The following is a 20,525-nucleotide window of genomic DNA, read 5'->3' as shown; positions in this document are numbered from 1 at the left end:
ACTGTTTTTTTTTCTGAAATTTCCCTGATGCAGTGAAAAATTGCCTGCATTTCTTCTATTAGTGGGCAGCAAAATGCACTCGGCTAGAATAAACACTCAAGTGGCGCTGAGGCTTTCATTCAGCATATTTTTTTATTTTATTATTGCATTATCTGAGGTGGATTTCAGTTATTAAACTTTTTGATTCACAATTGATAGTGACCATTTGCTACCCAGCATATTTATGAGAGGGATCAGTCACTTCCTCGTAGTTGGCGTGACTCGGTGGGAAGGTCCAGGAGGAACACGCCATTGATTTGTGTTTATATCGGAAAACACTGAATTGGAGGTTGGGAGATGACATTTTATTTTAAATTATTTTAAAGTAAACTTAATTTTAATGTAGCTTCATGTTAGCAAGCACTTGGGAAATTTACACAATATTGGGGAGAACATGAAAGTTCCACACACAGAGTGAGCTAAATTTAAACCCATATTCAAACCCATCATAAGCTACGGGGCACCTCGTGTACCAAGAAAACGGAATTAAACACCACGACAAAAAGAAAATATAGAGGTAAGATAAATTGTGATCAGCTGAGTAAATTTTTGCTATTTTGAACATGTGGGTCTTAAGCCTGGATTTAAAGATGTCCATTTCTCCCATTTAAATTACTTATTTAGAAGAGTTCTTTTATAATTTTTTTTACAAATTAATTGATTGATTTTGGGGGGTGCAGTGGCGCAGTGGGTTGGACCACAGTCCTGCTCTGCGGTGGGTCTGGGGTTCGAGTCCCGCTTGGGGTGCCTAGCGACGGACTGGCGTCCCGTCCTGGGTGTGTCCCCTTCCCCCCTCTGGCCTTACGCCCTGTGTTACCGGGTAGGCTCCGGTTCCCCGTGACCCCCTATGGGACAAGCGGTTCTGAAAATGTGTGTGTGTGTGTGTGTGATTGATTTTGAAAAATTTTAATTTTTTATAATTTTTTTGTAAAAACTTCTCTTCACGAGCTGACTTCAGGACTTGCGCTCGTTATGCAACAGAAGCCGCTACTGAACCGCTGTTAGATCGTAAGAGACTGAAAGTGATGATAAGACAACGATGACGACATGAGCTGAGGTTCGTAGTTTGGGAAAGATTTTATGTATCAGTTAGTTTATCATGGCTGGAGGAACCATGAAAGGAGGAGTGTATTTACATTTGGGTGCTGGAAACTTCTTTGAGATTGAATGTGGAGCACAATCTTTGGGTTACAGTCTGTGGCAATTTGGAATTGTCATTCCTTATGTATTTATACACACACACACACACACACACACACACACACACACACACACAGTCTGAAACTGCTTGTCCCAAGTAGGGTCACTGCGAACCTGAGCCTAACCCAGCAACACAGGGCGCAAGGCTGGAGGGGGAGGGGACACACCCAGGACGGGACTCGAACCCCAGACCCACCAGAGAGTGGGACCTGGCCAAACCCACCGCACCACCGCACCCCTTCTTTTACATTTACATTTGCATTTATTTACTGTTCTGATGCTTTTGTCCACGATTTGCAATGTTAAGCTACATTTAGCCACTTATACATCTGGGTGATGTTTTTTACTATATCAATTCAGGGTAAGTGCCTTGATCAAGGGTACTGCAACAGAGGGTGGCATTTGAACCAACTTGAACCGATAAGTCATCTGCTATTGTACTGCTAGAAGTTGTAGTGTCAGAGACATGATTAAATGAAAGGATTTGTTGACTAACTCTGAGATGTTTGTTTCACCTTCAAACTCATGTCTGTCACGCATCGTCCTGCCCTCCCACCCTGCCGTGCACATCGAACCCGACACAGACCGACAGCTCGGCCCAGTACCAGCACTTGTCCCGCGGGGAGCTCGTCGCCCTGCTGCAGCAGAAGGAGGCCGAGCTGGAGAAGCAGAAGGGGGAGTTTGAGAAGCGGGCTCTGCTGCTCGAGAAGCGGGAGGTGGAGCTCAAGAAGTTGAAGATGCAGGTTCGAGACCTTGAGGACTACATCGACCGGCTGCTGGTGCGCATTATGGAGCAGACGCCCACGCTGCTGCAGGTGCGCTCCAGGTTCAAGTGAGACCTGCGACAGCGTGTGGGACAGCGGGGGGGGGGAGGTTCACAGCCCAACCTGCACCCCCCAAAATCACAGGTACAACGACTCAACTCCATGTTTCTTCAAGGCTCTACTGCCACTTCATATAGATCAAGTGCGGAAAAGGCAGGTTTGCATGCTGTGCTGCCCGGCGAGGGGAGGTGCCCTATTATCAAAGGATTCGGCTTGAGCGCACGGACGGCTCTGGTTCCACCGGAGTGGCTTGGACTTCAGGAAGAGGGTGCGCTTGGACCTAAAGCCCTGGACGAGTAAGATGCATAGAGTGTTTGGTGCTGCTGGAGTTGGACTCCTGAAGAACGAGGACCGTAGTTTGAGTCTTCACAATTCACGCCGAAGGAGTGAGAACGTCTGTGTGGATTCATCTTCGCGCTTCATCGACTTGCTCTTTCTTCCACAGTATGGTGTTTTTCAGCTTCTGATCTTCTCGCCACTGTACAATTGGACTATATTAAAGACTGGAGAAGTTCGGTAGCTGTGGTGGCGTGTGGACGGTGAGCACAAGGGCAGAATGTGCCACGACTGGACTGTATGTTAGAAGGTCCATGTGCAGGACTGTAACTCTGTATCTCCTAGTGAGGATAAGCCATCGCTGCTCTTGCAGATACGAGCTTGGACGTCCCGCTTTATTTGTCGCAAAGAGTGCCGATAATTTGCATCTGCTTGTCTCCACTCTCCTTCCTCCTCTCCGGAGAACTCTCAGTTCCTCAATTCCCACCACAATTTGCCGAGGGATGCAGAGATGCGGAGATGCTGAGCGCCACCGCTTTATGGGGCCCTAGTTTGCTGGTTTTTTTTTCCATCCTTACATAAGTCCAGCCACGTTTTCATAACAAAATTAAAAATAGAAGCCATCATTCTTAATATAACGACAAAGTTGCAAAGTGATACCTGTGAAAATGGCAACGGTTCAGTAAAGACAAAATGAGCTTCAGTTCTTCAGTCATGTTGTTCATCTTTACCTTTTTTCCAAGCTTAGTGGTTATTTATTCCTTGTCTGTGTCTCCCAGTTGTCTGTTCTGACCTGTTTTTTTTTTTTTTTTTTTATATATATTTTTATACAGTATTATTGCTGTGATTTAGCACTGTGACATGTTGGCGTCTTTCCATCCCGACTGCAAAGTGTCAAAGCGAATGTGATTTACCTCTTGCTGTCATGTATTATATATATTTCATAATAATGTCAGTTCCGTGTTCCTCATCTGCATACAAGACCACTAACCTCTGTAACGTTGTTTTTCGCTCTACGCATCTCAAATTATTCGGTCAGTTTGTTTTTTTGGCCTAAAGAATGTACGTGTAGCAGTGCACAAGAGGGCAAGTTTACAATTGTTCATATACTTGTCACCTTCTTTTTATATTTAATAACGGCAACTTGTTTGCTGTACGTCAGCGTATCACCTTTCGCTTTCCCGACGCTGTATGAAAACGCGCACCTAGCAAATCAAGTATGGAAATAAAGCGTTGTTTTAGTCACGGCTGCCGTGAACGCAGTTCTCCGCGTTTCGGACACTGCGGAACGCGTTCGTTTTCGCCGTTTGGCACACGATCACGTGGAGGAGAAGCCTTACGGCACTTGGACGTGGAAGACAAAAGGTCCCTGTGTCTGCGCTCCTGCTGTGGGCTCAACGCTCTCCTGCTTCCTGTGTGTTCGAACCCGAGCTCGACGTGTCAGTATTCAGACTATAAGCGCTGGATAAGTTCGTCGTTTTCCCTTCGCTGACATTTACCGGTGTAAAGGTGCAAGATTCTGAGTCATGGGTCTTAACTGGGGGGAATTGTGTCAGTTATTAAAATTGTAATAAATGTGTGGCTCATCTGCCCACGACCGGACATATTATTGTGCTCATTTTTACTGACCGATTTATGCGACGCTCGTTTTTATGAGCAGCGCTGGGTCAAAACGATATACAGGCAGGAAGAGTGGAGTGAAAAATTGCAAATACTTTTATATGTACAGAACAAGGGCAGAAGGTCAAGAGGTTACAGTATTTCATAGGCGTGATCACGTCGCGCTGCCTAATAGGTTCCAGAAGGGCGACCGTACGCTCCATAATGCATCATGTCGGTCGTTGTGCACATCAAATGATAATGTTTCAAGTGGGAAAAATTAAACACTTTGGTGATCACTGTATTTGTGGGGGGAATAACAGTAAAATGCATCCATCTCCTTGCCAAGTATATAAGAGTGATCGGAGTTCGTCAAAACAGAATTTGACTCGTGGTTTAACAAGAAAACAGAGGGGGACCTTATTATTTTTTACACGGATGTTTATGAATTTTCAAAATAAAGGAAATAGTTGGTTAATGGGGGTGCAGTGGCGCAGTGGGTTGGACCGCAGTCCTGCTCTCCGGTGGGTCTGGGGTTCGAGTCCCGCTTGGGGTGCCTTGCGATGGACTGGCGTCCCGTCCTGGGTGTGTCCCCTCCCCCTCCGGCCTTACGCCCTTGTTGCTGGGTAGGCTCCGGCTCCCCGTGACCCCGTATGGGACAAGCGGTTCTGAAAATGTGTGTGTGTGTAGTTGGTTAATCAGTTAAATGACACCCCCCCCCCCGAAAAAAAAGAGCAAGTTGAATATTGAACATGATGTTTAAGCGTATGACTCTCAGTACATAACAAAAATAAGTGTTCAAAAAGGAGTTTCCATATTCTTCGCAGCAGCCCCCTCCCTCTCGGCAAGGTCCCCAGTGGCGGTGGATTGAGGTGGAAAAAAACCGTTTGCTTAAAAGAAAAAAAAAAAAAAACTAATTTCAGTATTGAAAGTGATTTTCAGGCATGCAACTCTGTACATTTTATTACAATTTGTTTAAAGAGTTTGTTAAAATAAAACACTTATTTGCGTATAACAAGGTCACTGTTGTCAAAATGTCCGGTCATGCGGGGATGAACCGCGGTGTGAAATATTATTTAATTAATTAACGGTACCTGCTTTGCCTTGGGGGGAGGGGGGACTGGGAAAATGATGATGGTTTAAAATATGAGCTGCATTTTGCACTAGTCTTAGGGTGTCCCGCACAGCCGCTCACCTTATTCTCTTTAACTCTTGCCGAAGAAGTTGCTCTTTGTGTCTCGAACCCTCATCTCAGAGCTGTGCAGGGTTCCCAGCGAGGAGCTGATGTACGCAGCCGCGTTGGACTTTGGCACTGTGTCTTGTAAAATAAAATAAAGCGCTGCTCCTTCACCACACGTGTGTCTGTTTCTGTGATTCTTCATGTGAAGACAACGTTGAACGTTCCTAAACACGCTCGCTGCCCGTAGACGCTTGTCCGAGGCAGGGTCACGGTGGTCTGGGGCCTATCCCAGAAGAAAGGGTAGGAGGAGTACGTCATGGGCTGAACACCAGTCTATCGCAGGGCAATCTCACACACACACACACACACACACACACACACACACACACACACACACACACACACAGTCTACCTAAAACGCATGTCTTTGGACTGTGGGGGGAAACCAGAGCACCTGGAGGAAACCCACACAAACACAAGATCAACATGCAAACTCCACATAAACTGAGTGGGAATCGAACCCACGTCCGAACCTACAGCCCAGGAGATTTGAAGCCCCTCCCCTATTTAATAACTCATGTGTACCTAATTTCCCTTTTCACTCTCCCATTGAACATGTACAGCTTATACACTGATTTACCCATTTATCCAGAAGGGTAACTTCTATAGTGTATTTCAGGGTAAACACCTTGATCAAGGGTTCAGAACAGTGGTGGGGTTCGAACCTGGGTTGTTGAAGTGCAAGGGCTCAGCTATAACCACTACTGTACTTCAAAATAAAATACAGTTAAAATATGGTTAATATACACCAGTTCCTCAACCACTGCCCTCACTCACCATGATTGCAAACTAAATATCATTTATACACAGTGTTTCCGGCAGAGGGCAATATTTACAATGATGAGTAATTTTGTCACATATTTAGGATACTGTACCTCAAACACTGGATCAGATTACCGGTTTAAATGTAATAGTATACTATGGTAATAGTGCTACACTTCCCCTTTTATTTTAAGAGTATAACACTTTAAAAGTTTATAAGGTTTTGCTCTAATAACTAGCAACAAAGTGCAAACACACCTGTTCAGTTCCTGTGTAATTCTCCTCTACATCCACTTATCCACAATGACAGTGGGTGAATATTGTGTTGAGTGAAAAAAAAAATATTATATATAAATTAAAAATATATATATATTGTAACGGGGGAGCGCAGTGGGTTGGACCGGGTCCTGCTCTCTGGTAGGTCTGGGGTTCGAGCCCCACTTGGGGTGCCTTGCGATGGACTGGCGTCCTATCCTGGCTGTGTCCCCCCCCTCCGGCCTTTCGCCCTGAGTTGCCGCATTAGGCCGTAATGATAGATGTCGCCATCCCAAGCGATGGCAACATCAGAAAGAAAGAACATGAGAAGCTTGAGAAATACCAAGGACTGAGAGAGGAGCTAGAAAAGACGTGGAAGGTGAAGGCGACAGTGGTCCCTGTGGTAGTCGAAACACTTGGGGCCGTGACCCCTAAGCTGGGAGAGTGGCTCCGGCAGATCCCGGGAACAACATCCGAGATCTCTGTCCAGAAGAGTGCCGTCCTAGGAACAGCTAAGATACTGCGCAGAACCCTCAAGCTCCCAGGCCTCTGGTAGACGACCCAAGCTTGAAGGAGTAATACCGCCCACAAAAGGGCGAGTGGGGGAAAAAAAAAAAAAAATATATATATATATATATATATATATATCTGATTCCCATTCAATGCTTCACATCAAATAAACCCACAGCCAGGTAATTCTAAATTCCAAAACTGAAATATATTAAAAGAAGAGTTACTGTTTAATGTCCTTTATACACACATACATTGTCTGAAATCGCTTGTCCCAGGTGAGGTCGCAGGGAGCTGGAGCCTAATCCGGCAACACAGGGTGCAAGGAACACACCACTCTGACGCAGGGCACCTCAAACAGGCCTCGAACCCCAGACCCCCCTGAGAGCAGGACCAGGTCAAACCCACTGTGCCACCGCAACCCCCCTTTGATGCCCTTTATAAGAGAACAATTGTATGTTTACACACACACTTTCTGTGTTTACAAATATTTAAAATGCATAGAACATGCTACTAAGGAAGTTATATTTATGATATTCATATATTTGTGGCCCTTAGGCCTACTGGCAGACACTTTATAATACTAATGTCTCACGACTGTATCTATTCCCTTGTGTTGCTCATTCATGTGTTTATGAAAGGAGGTATAGTTGGTTTAGGTTAATTATTAACCATGTCATTGGTTTCAGTATATGCTTATCTGGAAAGATTATATATAAAGGTTTACTAGAAAACTTTTTTGATATACATTATCATGTACATATGTTATAATTTAATTAAGCATTTTTAAATCTTATATAAAAGGCAAATCAAGCCCACAGCAGCTCTTTTAAGCAGAATTTTGGGAAGTTTTAAATCCTACTGGAGGAAAAAAAATTGCAAAGTTTAAAGAAATGACTCTGGGTGCAACTTCAGTTGAACATGCACAAGTTCCTGTTATCTTTAACTAGGTCAGTGGCATTAAACTACATATCCCAGAAGGCCAACACAAAAGTTACTTTTTTCTTTTCATGGGATTTGAAGTCATGTTCTCCGACAAAAGCCTTCAGTTCTGCGAAGATTTTCTGCAGAAAAAAACTTCATTTCCCATGAACCCCTTCAACTCGTTTACTCCACTAGTTTTGCGCGAAGTGGGGTGACTTCGCTCGCTGTGAACGTTTGTTTTATTATTTTTTTTATACTTCATTAATAAGTAATAGCTCTTCGGTGTCATGGCGGAACCTGCAGCCTGTCCCGCATTCCAGCTGGGAAAATCGCAGTACAACCAGGTAAATTAGCTTTTTTGGTGATTTTTGATGATGCAAGCCAAATCGATCGTGGTGTCTCCAGCTACGGGGTTTGCAACACTTATATTTGCGTGCATAACAAACGCGAATATTATTATACAGTGTATTATTTAACGCAGATGTCGCGTGACCTGATTTGCATTCAGTTGCGTATGAATTCGTACCCTTGTTTTTTTCCATGTCAGCGGAACTGTCATGTTGGTCTGGAATCTGTGTGTGTGTGTGTGTGTGCGCGTGTGTGTGTGCGTGTGTGTGCGCGCGTGTGTGCGCGCGCGGTTCGACGATCGGGCTCCAGGTCCGACTCAATCGTCTCCGTCGATCCGCACGAGACCAACCGGACTGTTTCTGGGACATTTATTTTTATCACGTTACCACGTGCAGTGGTGGCAAATTTTCCTAGAAAAAATGTAAAAATACATTGTAACAATAAAAAACACCTTCTCTCGGTATACGGTATGGTTTCATTGTGAAGTTGAGGACGCCGCCCTAAACATGTTACAATGTATCGCCGCTCATATCTTAGATGTTCCGCCTTTGTAGCTAGGTGAACGACTGTTTGTTACATGGAAGTTTGTGTTTTCCCTTGATCTGTATGTATCGGTATCTGAAATAAAAAGATATTTTTTGTGTATGTATGTGTACTTTCATTAATTTAGAGACAAATGTAGGGAGTGCCTGCAAATTGAGCCCTCCCTCTGTGTGTGTGTGTGTGTGTGTGTGTGTGTGCGCGATGTGAACACAGCAGTCTGAAAGTGTCCTTTTTTTACTTCCAGAGCACGTTTTTTGGAAGATTGAGACACTTTCTCAATGTGATCGATCCCAGGACTCTGTTCGTCTCAGAGGTACCCCACAACTCAACATTTCCAACCACCACTATTTACCAGCACACTTATCTTCCGTTAACTGGTCCTAATTCATTCTGGAAAACTGACCAAATTTCAGAAAACCTTCATCAAGGGTGTTAGAACAGGAGGTGACATTCAGACCTGCGACCTTTGGATTAGAAAGAATCTGGAATCACTATGCTTCCCATTCCCCCACATTTGGGGGCTTTTGGGTGCCCTGTCATAAATCTCAGCTGTCGCACTTCTGGACTCTCAGCTCCAGTCATTCCAATGTGTCTGCACTGTCCTCGGAGCAGCGCTGCACACACTTCCTGTGCCCCATGAATACCATAGTGCTGCTCAATTGGAGCTGAAATAAGTTGTTTACTGTGTGTTGAGTCAGAAATCTGCTCTTGCTGAAGGTGAAACCAAGCAGGATATTCTCTGTAGTGTGATTATGAACGACCATCTTCACAAATGACTCTTTGCCGTTACGACCGTATACAACTATATTTACATTTGTTTGCTAGCTTCTGTTATATCATCATCAAACCAAAACTTTTTGATTTAATAAGATAGGTTATGTAAAGTTATTATTGAAAATAATATAATGAAGTATCTGCATTCATAGGTTGCTGTTAAATTTGTATCGATTTTACTTGAAATACATGAAAAAATCCTTGCTATCAAAATGATGGCTAATTTGATATTACTGAACTGTTCCATTGATATAAATGAACAGGTCGCAGTAGTTTGTAATGGAAATTTATGATTTATCAATTATCATACAGCTCATACACATAGTGTGATTCATTACAGTGCTGTGATGTTGCTCCCTTTGTTACCCCCAATGTTCTCCATTCTTACAGCTTTTGCACATTAAATTACACATTAATTGTGCTTTAGAATCACGTTTCTGCATCCAAGTCTCTCCTTCTATTGATGTAATGCACTCATTGTACTTCACTTTGGAGACAAGCATCTGCTAAATGAATAAATATGAATATAAATATGAACATATCTTTTTGACAGTTCTAGTAGTATATGACTGGAGCCTGACCGAGGAAAAAGTGACGGTAATGTTGTTTTTGTCATTCCTTATTGTGGGGGATGATGAAATGTGCAGTCATACGTGTGGAAAAAGTAATTCGCGTTCAGCGACTGCCTGAATCACCTTTAGCTGCTACGACTGCAACTATGCCAGGGTCACACATCACTCTGGAGCGACCAAGGCCAACTCCTTGATGCATAACTGCTTTACCGCTACAGCATGTGCAGGTTTTTGAGCACCAACAGCCCCTTTTCCTGTCTTTGACTAGGCTATTCCATAACTTTAATTTTGAGTACTTTGGTCTAATTTTCACATAAATAATACAGGTCTCCGAAATAAATTCCTACAGATCCGTCGTTATCCCCTGTGTTTCAAGTATCGCTCTCTGTAAGTTTCCAGTTTTTTCATTAACCAATAACTGCAGGGCTAAGAGAGTCTGAATGAGCATTTTTACAATGTTAATTAGTTAAAACAGATGCTTAAGTGCCTTAATGGAAAGAAAACGTGCAGCTTGCAGCTGCCTGGGATAAGGGATGAAAAGGTCCTTACTGTGTCAGTGCACCACTGATCATAAATTAATTATGAGAATCGAGAGGAGGGAATTTGCAATGAATGAATGAATGAATGAATGAGACCCAGAGGATGAGCAGTTGTGATACGAACAGAAACACACAGCCACATGGGGTTGGTAGAAGTTATTCTCTTGCACGTGTCTCAAAGTGTCTTCGTTTGTCCTTCAGAGTCGTCTGACAGAGAGCATAAGACTGCTGGACGACTTTAAACATGGGACTCTTCCCCCTGGAGTGTCCGACACGCAGGTGAGGACGGCTTTGCTGGAAAAAGCAACAGCAAACTGTCTACACGTTTATTTAGTTTACATTAGTTTATTACACCAAGCTGTTGCGTTTTGTGTTCTTTGTTTCGGAGGTAACGGAGATGAATATGTGTATTATTTTCAGACCTTTCTGCTTTTATTCTTACGTGTGAATTGTTTCACTGATTTTGTTTTAGTGCAACTGCTGTGTGTAATGAACTGTCTTTTGCTGCTCCTCAGCTTTGGGAAGCTCAGAAAATCAAACAGGTAAGAGTTGTACAGTGTACGAGAAGCAAATGAAAGTTGAAATCCAGTCTTTAAACATAAATCAAAAACTGAAATGTTTCATAAATACTATTATAAAAAAAATGCTTGGAAGCTATAAAAGGCTCCAGAAATAAATACGAAAAATAGTCTGCTTTAATGAAACATACATTCCTATTAGCATGCAAGACAGCAATACTGATAGTAATGCGTGTGACTGTCTTGAGTTAAACGTTCGTTTTATGAATCTGCCGTTGAACTGCAGGTGTCCGTCGTAGCTTCGTTTGCTAAATAAATACAGATGGTCCTCAGCTTACAACATATGTGACTTAGACGACATATTTCGACAGTTCCCTCAACATTATTATTTTTGAGTCCCGACGTTGTCGAAATATCCAATGATGACCGTTCCATCTGCTCTACGACATCAATATTTCTCAATCGCTCAGTCAGTGTGGCTATCAGTCACTGCATTTTGTTTCAAAACGTTTCGTTTGCGATTCCCTGATAGTTAATTTTAATTTACAATATACAGCTAGCAAAAAACCAAGAGTTCTGGTAGTGCGAAACGACTAAAGGAATCAGCTTTAGAAATGAAAGTGACAATTATAGCACAGCATGAAAATATAATTATAATGTGTGTATGTTATTATTCTGTATTGGTATTGCATTCTGCACAACATAACATTCATGCGTGTGAATTGTTTATATGTCCTTACGGTTCGTAAAGTTCGGTTTTGGGGGTTTGCGAGTTACAACAGGGTGATCGGAGCGGAACTGTCGTAACTCGAAGACCACGTGTAAATGTAAGAGTATATTTGTGTTTTTTCCGCTACCTCTAAGTTCTTCTCTAACACTAAACCCTGAGAAGAGCGGGCGCTCCGTGGACAGGAGTGGCGGTAATGTGAGGTCTGAAATGCCAACACTGAGCCTCTGAGGTTCTCACAGTTCTGTTCGTGGAGGCGAGACCCCCGGAGGTCCAGTTCACACTTGAGCGGTGCCTCCAGCCTGCTGATGCATTGTGGTGCTCTCATTATCCCCTCTCGCTGCAGGCCATCATCCACCCTGACACTGGCGAGAAGATCTTCATGCCCTTTCGCATGTCAGGTATGGCATCTGCTCACCTGCCTTGTGAAGAAGGGCCATGTTGGACTCATAAGTAACGGCATCTGGGTCCATAAAATTTAGTGTCTGATCTTACATCCGGGGCTTTTCTCTTGTAATTACTTCATTATTTTAAATAACTTATAAGAGTGACCAGGTAGCATAGTGGTTAGTGCTGCTGCCTGTTGACTTGGAGGTTTTGAGTTTGGAACCCCACCTTGTGCTGTACTGGCCTTCATCAAGGTACTTATCCTGAATTCATACAGTAAAAATTACCCAGCAGTATAAAAGGGTAAATCAGTCAAAGTAGTGAATGCTATAAGTTGCTCTGGAGAAAAATGAATAAATATAAATGTAATTTCATATGACAAAATAAGAGAATAGTGTCACGTGAGAAATGAAATTGCTCCATGAATTTATGGGAAATATTAAATGCCACATCATCCAGAAACATTGCTGCTGGCTTTTTTTTTATTTTTTATTTTATTTTTTTCTTTCATTGTAGGTTTAAGGTCTAAGAGATGAAGTATAATTGTTATGTATATTCACCAACATTGTTTTTATTGAAATTCTAAATCACTGAACTCATTTTCTCATTTCATGATTTTTTTTTGGACTTCACAGGTTATGTGCCTTTTGGAACACCAATAGTAAGCTTCATTTGCATTATCGCAATACCAGAAATGAAATTATTGGCTAATAAAAGTCGGCTAATAGAAATCAGCAATGATCAGTATGCAGATCAGTGAGCTTTGCTAACAGTGTTGTCTTACTGCTGGAAATAATGGTTAACTGCACCTCGAGAAGCTTTAAAAAAGATATCTGAATCTTACTGCTTCCTGAAAAAAATATCTGCTTAAATGTGTTTGTCGTGTGATTGTGTGTATCCGCGTGTTACCATGCGACCGTGGGGCCTCCCTTTCTGCTTCACGCCCCTCCTTGTTGGATTCTTACAGGTGGTGGGGCTCCTCCTGCCAAACCAGACACTGGGATCCACAGTCTTTTGGCAGGTAGGTGTTCTGTCCCCATTCCCATACCCTGCTGTTGGCCACAGTCCAAATTAATCTAAATCCCATTACTATACGTCATCCAAAGAGCATTGCAAGTGTGTTGTAATTACGATCTGAGTCATACCTACATTCTCGTTAGTTCTTTTCTTAAATATGTCCTATTCGTAAAAGACGTGAAATGGAGTGGCTAAAGTAGATGTCAAAACCAGACACACTTGGTAGTGTAGGGTGGCCCGTGTCATTAACGTGGAGCTCTGCCCGAGTGGTGTTTTTGTGTTGACCCAGATGCCTGCTCTGTCTTCTCGCAGTGGTTGAACCAGAGTCATAATGCCTGTGTTAACTACTGTAACCGGAATGCCAGTAAGGTATGGAACGCAACTTCGGCATCAGGTAATGTCATCGGTCACCATGGTAACCATGTAGTCAGCATCCTTCAATGGAGAACTTCTAAGATGCTCACAGTCATACAGAAGAGCCTCTTCTCCACATTCTGTCACACTGCAGTCTCTACTCATTCCAGCTGCCTTGCGGTTGTAACCTCTAATGTTCTCTGTCGTCCTCCTAAGCCCACACCAACCTCCAAGTTCCTGCAAGGATATGTAGGTGCCGTAACCAGTGCCGTGTCAATTGCGGTGAGTTGAGCCAATCAGCTAAGGTTTCACTACACTGGAAAGAGGGATTCAAAGGAAACTAGATTTTGGCTTCAGAGCCAAGATGTCAGCACTAGGTCATTCAAATGAGGATCTTTATGTTTGCTTAGAAGAATTGACAAAATGTGGTTAAAATAAAGTAGGGTCCACCAAAGTTGAACATCTGCAGTGAAGGAATGCTGCCATAATCATCCCTCTGGTGTGAATATCAAACAATGTGTGATTTTAATTCCATATATTTAGAACCAGCAACTCTTTGTAAAGGTTGACCAGCTGCCCACAGTCTATCGTCGTCACCTCTCGGGAGTTTGTCCTAGCTGTCCCACAGATTCCCACTGGCGTCAGTGCTGTAAAAGGTCTATAATTCGTAGGTGATCCGGTGATGGTCAAGTTTGGAGTTGTATAGCATAACTGATGTTTCATTGGTCACTCAGTGGCTGAGTCTGCCTAGAGAAAGTTGGACATTCTGGCACAGGATGTTGGGACAGCTGTGGTGTTGTAAAAAAACAAAAGTGCTGCAGAATTCTTATTGGGTAGCTATTCACGGTTATACTTGTTCAATATGAGTACATCAATACCTTCAGAACCGATATGGCAGAATAGTGAAAACAGAGCCAGAAAGGACAAAACTGTAAATTCCGGGGAGGAAACCTGCTCATTTTCCACCAGACTTGTTACAGAGATGATGTTATTGTTGACTGCTGGCAAAGTGGGCCTCATTTCTCATTGTGTTAGTTGTCATAGCAACAGCTTCTGCCTTGGGGTTTGTCTCCATGGGTTCTGTGGATCTCAGGAACCAACTGGAGAACTGCCCGTCCCTTTGGCGAAGCGTTGAGAGTTTGCTCAGTCCGCCGGTTTACCAGACCGTAGCCATCGGCGACATGTCCCTCCAGAGGTTCAGAAGATATTTCTGTGGTTCTCTTTGTTCTTCATGCAGGGCTCAGTGGGAACATCTGCTGGAAGTGCCGGCTTGATTCAGAACGAAATGTCCAAACTTATTGGGCAAAGAACTTACCAGGCAGCTTGTAGCAAAGTTGTTTAATTTGAAGTGTGTGTGTGTCTTTCTAGGTGGGACTGAATGTGTTGATTGAGAAGGCCAGCAGGTTCAACCCAGCCACCCGAATGATGGTCCAGCGCCTGGTGCCCTTCCCCGCCGTGGGTTCGTATTCACGCACGCACAGCCAGTTACACCAGCTCAGGTCTTGGACAGAGAGAAGCATTGTGTGATAGGCCTTCGTCCTTACAGCTCTGCGATGTTGGGATCAATATGTCGGTGACGTTTTTCACTGGAATTAAACGTTAATTTTTCACGGTTTAAAGATGACGCTATCAAGAAATGCCTTTGTCAGTGACAGCAATTGAGAGAAAAGCTCGAACTTTGCTCAGTTAGGGAATAAAGACAATAAAACCTTTAACCAGATGGTCCATGTAGTCCTTTTTTTCTTTACATTTATTAATTTTGTTGACGCTTTTCTGTAAAGCAACTTACAATGTTAGTTTACCTGCAATCATTTACCCATCTATATAGCTGAGTAATGTTACTGGAGCAATTTTATGCTAAGTACCCTGCTTAGGGGTACTGCAGCCGGGGGTGGGGGTCAAACCTGCGACTTTTGGATCCAAAGGAAGTAGCTCTAACCACTATGCTACCAGCTGTCTCCACCCTCATTTCCTAATCTCACTTAGGAAGACCTTTAGAAAGGGATTTGTTTTGGCATCCGTGTTTCCGATGTTCCGGAACGTTCCGATTCCGTGTTCTGTTCACACGGGTCCTACATTTGTGAACAGACAGCCTCGTGTGGTCCAACATTTGTGGTTACCCCCCCCCCCCCCCCCAGTCTTTCACACCCATGTTTGTTTCCCCCAAAACCTCCACAGCCATGCGTCTTTTGCCACCAGGTTCTTCGCAGCCATGTTTCTGTCCCTTTCTGTCCTCAGCAGTCATGTTTCCAGCACCGTCGTTGCACCACAGCCATATTTCCATTCCGCTAAACCCAGATAGCCACGTTTCCATGAACCTGCCCCACCCCAAGACCTTCACACATTCACATGTCCCTCCAATCTTCCACAGCCAGTGCCAATATCTGCAACGTGGGGCTCATGAGGCACAGTGAGTTGGAGGAGGGCATCGATGTGCTGGATACCAATGGAAATGTGGTGGGCACCTCCAGAATTGCAGCTAAGCATGTGAGTGCTCACCGGGCCCTACGGCGTTTCCACGTCTCACGATGAACTTCCGATGTGCTGTCGCCGATCAGAAATCGGTCACCATATCAAATCTCTTCCATTAATTAAAAAATGAAAAACACTCATAATCCAATTGAAAAAGTGTTTATACCCCTTGAGACTGACAGCTTAGATGTGCAGAGGTGCTGTACGTTACCTGAAAAGCAACACAGGTTGTCGACTGATTCCAGCTCTTAAAACATTGGCAGATCACGTCTTTTATCGGGGTTTTTTTTTTTGTAAATATAGATGCTTTTCTCCGTGACATCCGACAACAAATGTTGAAGAGATAACGACTTTTACATGTGGTCTTCGCCTTACAACGGGCTTCTGTTCCATCATCAGTCAAAAATCCCATTACACTGTATTTTATGGAGCATAAAGATATTTAAACAACATGCATGAGCTATATTGTAAAAAGGCTTTGTGATGTTTTTTTCACTAATTTCACACATAGCAATGTTAAAATAATACTAATATACAACAATATAAATGCAATACATTAATTACATTTTTGTGCTTCACTGCTACTTTCACTTTCATTTCTAAATCTATTGTCTTGTACTTTTTCTTTTCTGCACCATTAAAATACTCAGTTTTTCACTTTCCAAACATTTTAAATGAAGAGCATGTATTTCAGGCTGTTATACACTGTGTTTCTCCATCGTTTTAGTTTTGGCTGCAGCCCTAGTTACATGCTCCTTGAAACAGTGTTGCCCTGGTATGTTTGCATTTCATAACTATATGTAAAAAAAAAAAAAAAAGCAGATATGAGTTGCTGGTGTGTAATTGAAGTGGTTTGATCACTTTGCAACGTTTTTTTTCAGGCGCTCATGGAAACGGCCCTGACAAGAGTGGTCCTTCCCATGCCAATACTCCTCTTCCCACCGATCATAATGGCCTTCTTGGAGAAGTATGTCTGGCTCAAAGTCTCCTCCTGCTTCTCGTCCATGGAGGACAAACATGTCTGTTCTCAAGTGCAGTAGATGAAGTTGTTACCATCTTTGATCACTAAGCAGTTCCCATCTTCTGTTCTGCAGCGAACTGTAAAGAGTCTGTAGTAGCTGTTGGTGCACAAGACACAGTTTTAGTTACTGAGAATGAATTTAAAGGCTGAACGAAGGATAACACTGTTTAACAGCAGAACTCCCTGCTTTTGAGTTTGTATTTACATTTACTCATTTAGCTGATGCTTTTCTTCAAAGTGACTTACACTGTTAATGTAGCTACAGCTATTTACTCATTTGTACTGTGTTGCACTTTTACTGGAGCAATTTAAGGTAAGTACCTTGCTCAGGGGTACTACAGCTGGAGGTTTGGGTCCAAAGGTAGCAGCTCTATCCACTATGCTACCAGTACCCTGGTTGGATGAGTTGATTGATTGATTGATTCATTCATTCATTCATTCATTCATGGTTAGTTGGTTCATTGGTTGGTTAATTTATGGATGAATTAATTGGTTGATTGAGTTGATTTGTTGGATTAGTTGATGGGCTGATTGGATGGATTGATGGATTAGGTTAGTCTGGATGCAGGTGAAACCTGAAAGGCGTCTGCAGGCATTGTCTCATATGCTGCTGGCTGCAAACATGTTAAAGAGGTGACTAATCACTGCTTTCAAATGGGCATGTAGGCTCGTGATAAGGAAACTTGACTCTGACTGAAGGTTGTAGGTTCCAGTTGCTGCAGGATTCCTAATGCTGAACCCTGCTTGTGTAATTTGAGAAAAAAAGCATTGCCTTGAAAGCTGTGCAAGATGCATCGGGTAAAATGAGCTGCTGTGAGCATTTGCTAAAATGCTGACATAGAGCAGCCTGCACTCCTTGTCTTGAGGAAAGTGTTGTGTTCCTCCATAGTCCTGTTGTAGAAAATCATTCTGTTGCGGGTTCACCCACATCACCCATAGCCAGAAGAGCGTCTTGTGCCCAGTACACCTTTTATTCAAATTGCAGTAAACCACCCCATGACAGTGTAATACCGTCACATTATACCCATCTACAATTTTACTGAGAGGATACTTGTCTCCAAAATGCTCAACCCGGTTAACAAAAGTGAAGAAATTGGGATTTACCCAGGACCACAACAGGGAAAAATCTCTTATGTCTGTTACATTTACTCATTTTCTTTTAGCTGATGCAAAACAACTGAAAGAGGCCTTTATTCTAAGTGAAAATTATTTTCTCTTTTATACGGAACAGTACTTTTAGTGAAGCAGTGAAGGGTAAGTGACTGTGTGACCACATCTCCTGTATCCCAGTCCTCAGATTAGATTTGATTTGATTTTTTTGTGTGTTTCATTTTCACATCAGACCCGTCTGCTATGCGAAAGTTGGTGTTGATCCAGTGTTCCGCCCCCAGATCAGTTTAGCATGTCTATCTGAACCATGCTGTCAAAAAGTATTTTCTGTTTTTGTTAAATGAGATACATTTATCAGTTCTTACAGCATATGAATGAAACCTGCAGGAGAAAAAAAGTCTCTCCAGTTCTGTTGTTATATCATTTCTTTGGTTTGGAAGATGTGCAATCATATGTGTGGAACTGATCCTTCACATTCACTGTTTGTCACCTTTAGCTGCAATGACTGCAACTAAACACTTTCTATTGCTCTTGACCAGAGTCTCACATTACTGTGTGAAAGTACTGAACCCCTTTTTAGTGTTATCTTTGCAGCTTTTTGACATTAGTTCTCATCAGATCTTTCCGCCAGTTCCAGTAGGAAATAAATGGAAATAAATTATGGTTTTTATTTCCTTAGTGTGATCCGCTTAATTAAGGGGGTATTTGGAGTCAGTTCCTTGAATAAAATCAGGCCTAAAACGGGCAAAACCTGAATAATATCAATTTCAGTTAAATTTTATTTTTATATATTTAAAAAAAAACTTTTGACTACTTCAGCCCTTACCAGGATAAGTCCGGTTGGCAAAGCAGAGATTCATAGATCATGCTGTGTTCCGAGTTAATTCCTGAAAACTTCTGGAGAAAAGTTGCTCAAGCCCCTTAACGCGCAACGGGTTGCACGAGCATTTCTAGGTCCTTCACGTACTTTTTCCAGCAGTGTATGTGGCTAGATCTCCTGTACCCTGGTTTTCGCGCTCCAGACCAGGCAGTACCACAGTACGTGTGACAGTGTGTCCCTAAATGTCCATTGACCGTGTGATCGAGCCCTGGTCGGGATGAACTTCTATACCGTACCTCTCCGTGTGTTTCCGTGTTTTCCAGACTTCCTCTCCTGCAAACCCACCGCCGGCTGGTGCTGCCCGTCCACAGCCTGGTGTGTCTGGCTGCCTTCGGCTTCGCCCTGCCGCTGGCGATCAGCCTCTTCCCACAGATGTCCCAGGTACTGCTGTTCCACATATGATGTGTGTGTGTTTTAAAATTAACCCTGGTTTAGGAGAAATGCTCACTATGTATATCCTTCAGTACAAGATGTGAACTTTTTATATCCTTTGGATTCGAGGAGTATGTGCACGTACAGGAGGGTACAGAAGGCATGTAGTGCAGTTTGTCCAGTATAGAAAGTGTTCTTTTAACGTTTTATTCATTTGCAACAGGTGCCTTGTGTGAGAAATGTTGAATTTATAGATATATAGATTTATGCATATTGATGTGGCTGTTCAAAACACGCCAATGGATCATCTATCACACCCTGAGTCACCCGTCTCCCAGAAGCGCACATTAATGATTGAGGGGCTTCTGTGTTTCTGAGCTGCTGTTAACATTGAAGGAACATGATCACAGGTGCCTTCTGTCAGAGATTGTCGTCCTTGCCATGAAACACACCTGTGTGGATGCTTGCAGGCCGTTCCCAGACAGCAAGAATATCATTCGTATAGTGTATGTGAAATATCTCAAGGTGGAGTGGAGGTGTTCTGTATTCTCTGATGGGTTGATCTTACTCCTCTTACCCCCTCTTGTCAAAGATTGAGGTGTCCAAGCTGGAGCCGGAGATTGCCATGGCAACAGACTGCAAGGTGGTCACCTACAACAAGGGGCTGTAGGCACTGGGGCGAAATGGCGCCAACTGAAGGATGGGATATGAACCTATTCTGTTGCTCCGGTATTCGGTCTCCACTCAGTTTAAATACTTAAATAAGTCACACTAACAATATTAGTGGTGCTTTAGTCCCCAGCACCAGCAGTTTACACTGATCAGGAAGGCTAGACCCAACTTCTGCGGTACGTTTACGTCCCCATGTTCCAGTAGCACTGTACCAAGTTTAGGGTGACACTGGGGAAAGGTAGAGAGGAAAAGCAGTAAAACCCTGTAGGAAAGAGTACCGTGGTGAGGGACTAGGCTCAGCTCCTCAGCTCAGGCTAACAATGTACTCAAGCAATACTACTTCAGATAATCTGTCGCTCTACACGCAGGTTTTCCACATCACCCTGTAGCCTGAGATGACTAGAGCAACATGTTCTGCACTGCTTACTGTAATTTAACATGTCAAAACCTGAGTGGTTCTGAGGGATAAAGGGGACAGAAATTATCCATGTTTGAATAAATCAAACCAATTTAACTTGCTGGTAAATTTTTTTTTTTTTTTTTTTTTTTTTTTTTGAAAGCAAAGCGATTACAGGAATTTGAAATATTGT

General features: G+C 43.0%; 2 protein-coding genes across 7 annotated transcripts in view; both read left to right on the top strand.

Annotated features, from left to right (window-relative positions):
* Nucleotides 1-4,389, top strand: part of LOC108921083 (uncharacterized) — a 34,601-nt gene extending 30,212 nt beyond the window's left edge. For all 4 annotated transcript variants that reach the window (XM_029251405.1, XM_029251401.1, XM_018730364.2 and 1 more), the window contains one exon: nucleotides 1,824-4,389. In XM_029251405.1, the coding sequence (XP_029107238.1) occupies nucleotides 1,824-2,075 (252 nt within the window). In that variant the 3' untranslated portion in view covers nucleotides 2,076-4,389. The remainder of the gene's footprint in view (nucleotides 1-1,823) is intronic.
* Nucleotides 4,390-7,824: 3,435 nt separating this feature from the next.
* sfxn5a (sideroflexin 5a) lies at nucleotides 7,825-20,490 on the top strand. Of its 3 annotated transcripts, XM_018728460.2 has the most exons (14): nucleotides 7,825-7,973; nucleotides 8,765-8,833; nucleotides 10,607-10,684; nucleotides 10,921-10,947; nucleotides 11,997-12,051; nucleotides 12,673-12,698; nucleotides 13,005-13,058; nucleotides 13,367-13,423; nucleotides 13,625-13,690; nucleotides 14,777-14,867; nucleotides 15,780-15,895; nucleotides 16,762-16,847; nucleotides 19,155-19,272; nucleotides 19,856-20,490. In XM_018728460.2, exons 1-14 carry the CDS (start codon nucleotides 7,917-7,919, stop codon nucleotides 19,931-19,933), a joined length of 978 nt encoding a protein of 325 aa, XP_018583976.1. In that variant the 5' UTR covers nucleotides 7,825-7,916; the 3' UTR covers nucleotides 19,934-20,490. The 3 variants fall into 3 exon arrangements, with proteins under 3 accessions (XP_018583976.1, XP_029113526.1, XP_029113528.1); XM_029257693.1 differs by having other exon boundaries at nucleotides 13,367-13,690; XM_029257695.1 differs by lacking the exons at nucleotides 7,825-7,973; nucleotides 8,765-8,833 and adding an exon at nucleotides 10,229-10,253 and having other exon boundaries at nucleotides 13,367-13,690.
* The last annotated feature ends 35 nt before the right edge of the window (nucleotides 20,491-20,525 follow it).

This window comes from Scleropages formosus, chromosome 1 (assembly GCF_900964775.1).
Source record: "Scleropages formosus chromosome 1, fSclFor1.1, whole genome shotgun sequence".
Lineage (NCBI taxonomy): Eukaryota > Metazoa > Chordata > Actinopteri > Osteoglossiformes > Osteoglossidae > Scleropages > Scleropages formosus.
This window is presented reverse-complemented; position numbering and strand designations above follow the sequence as displayed.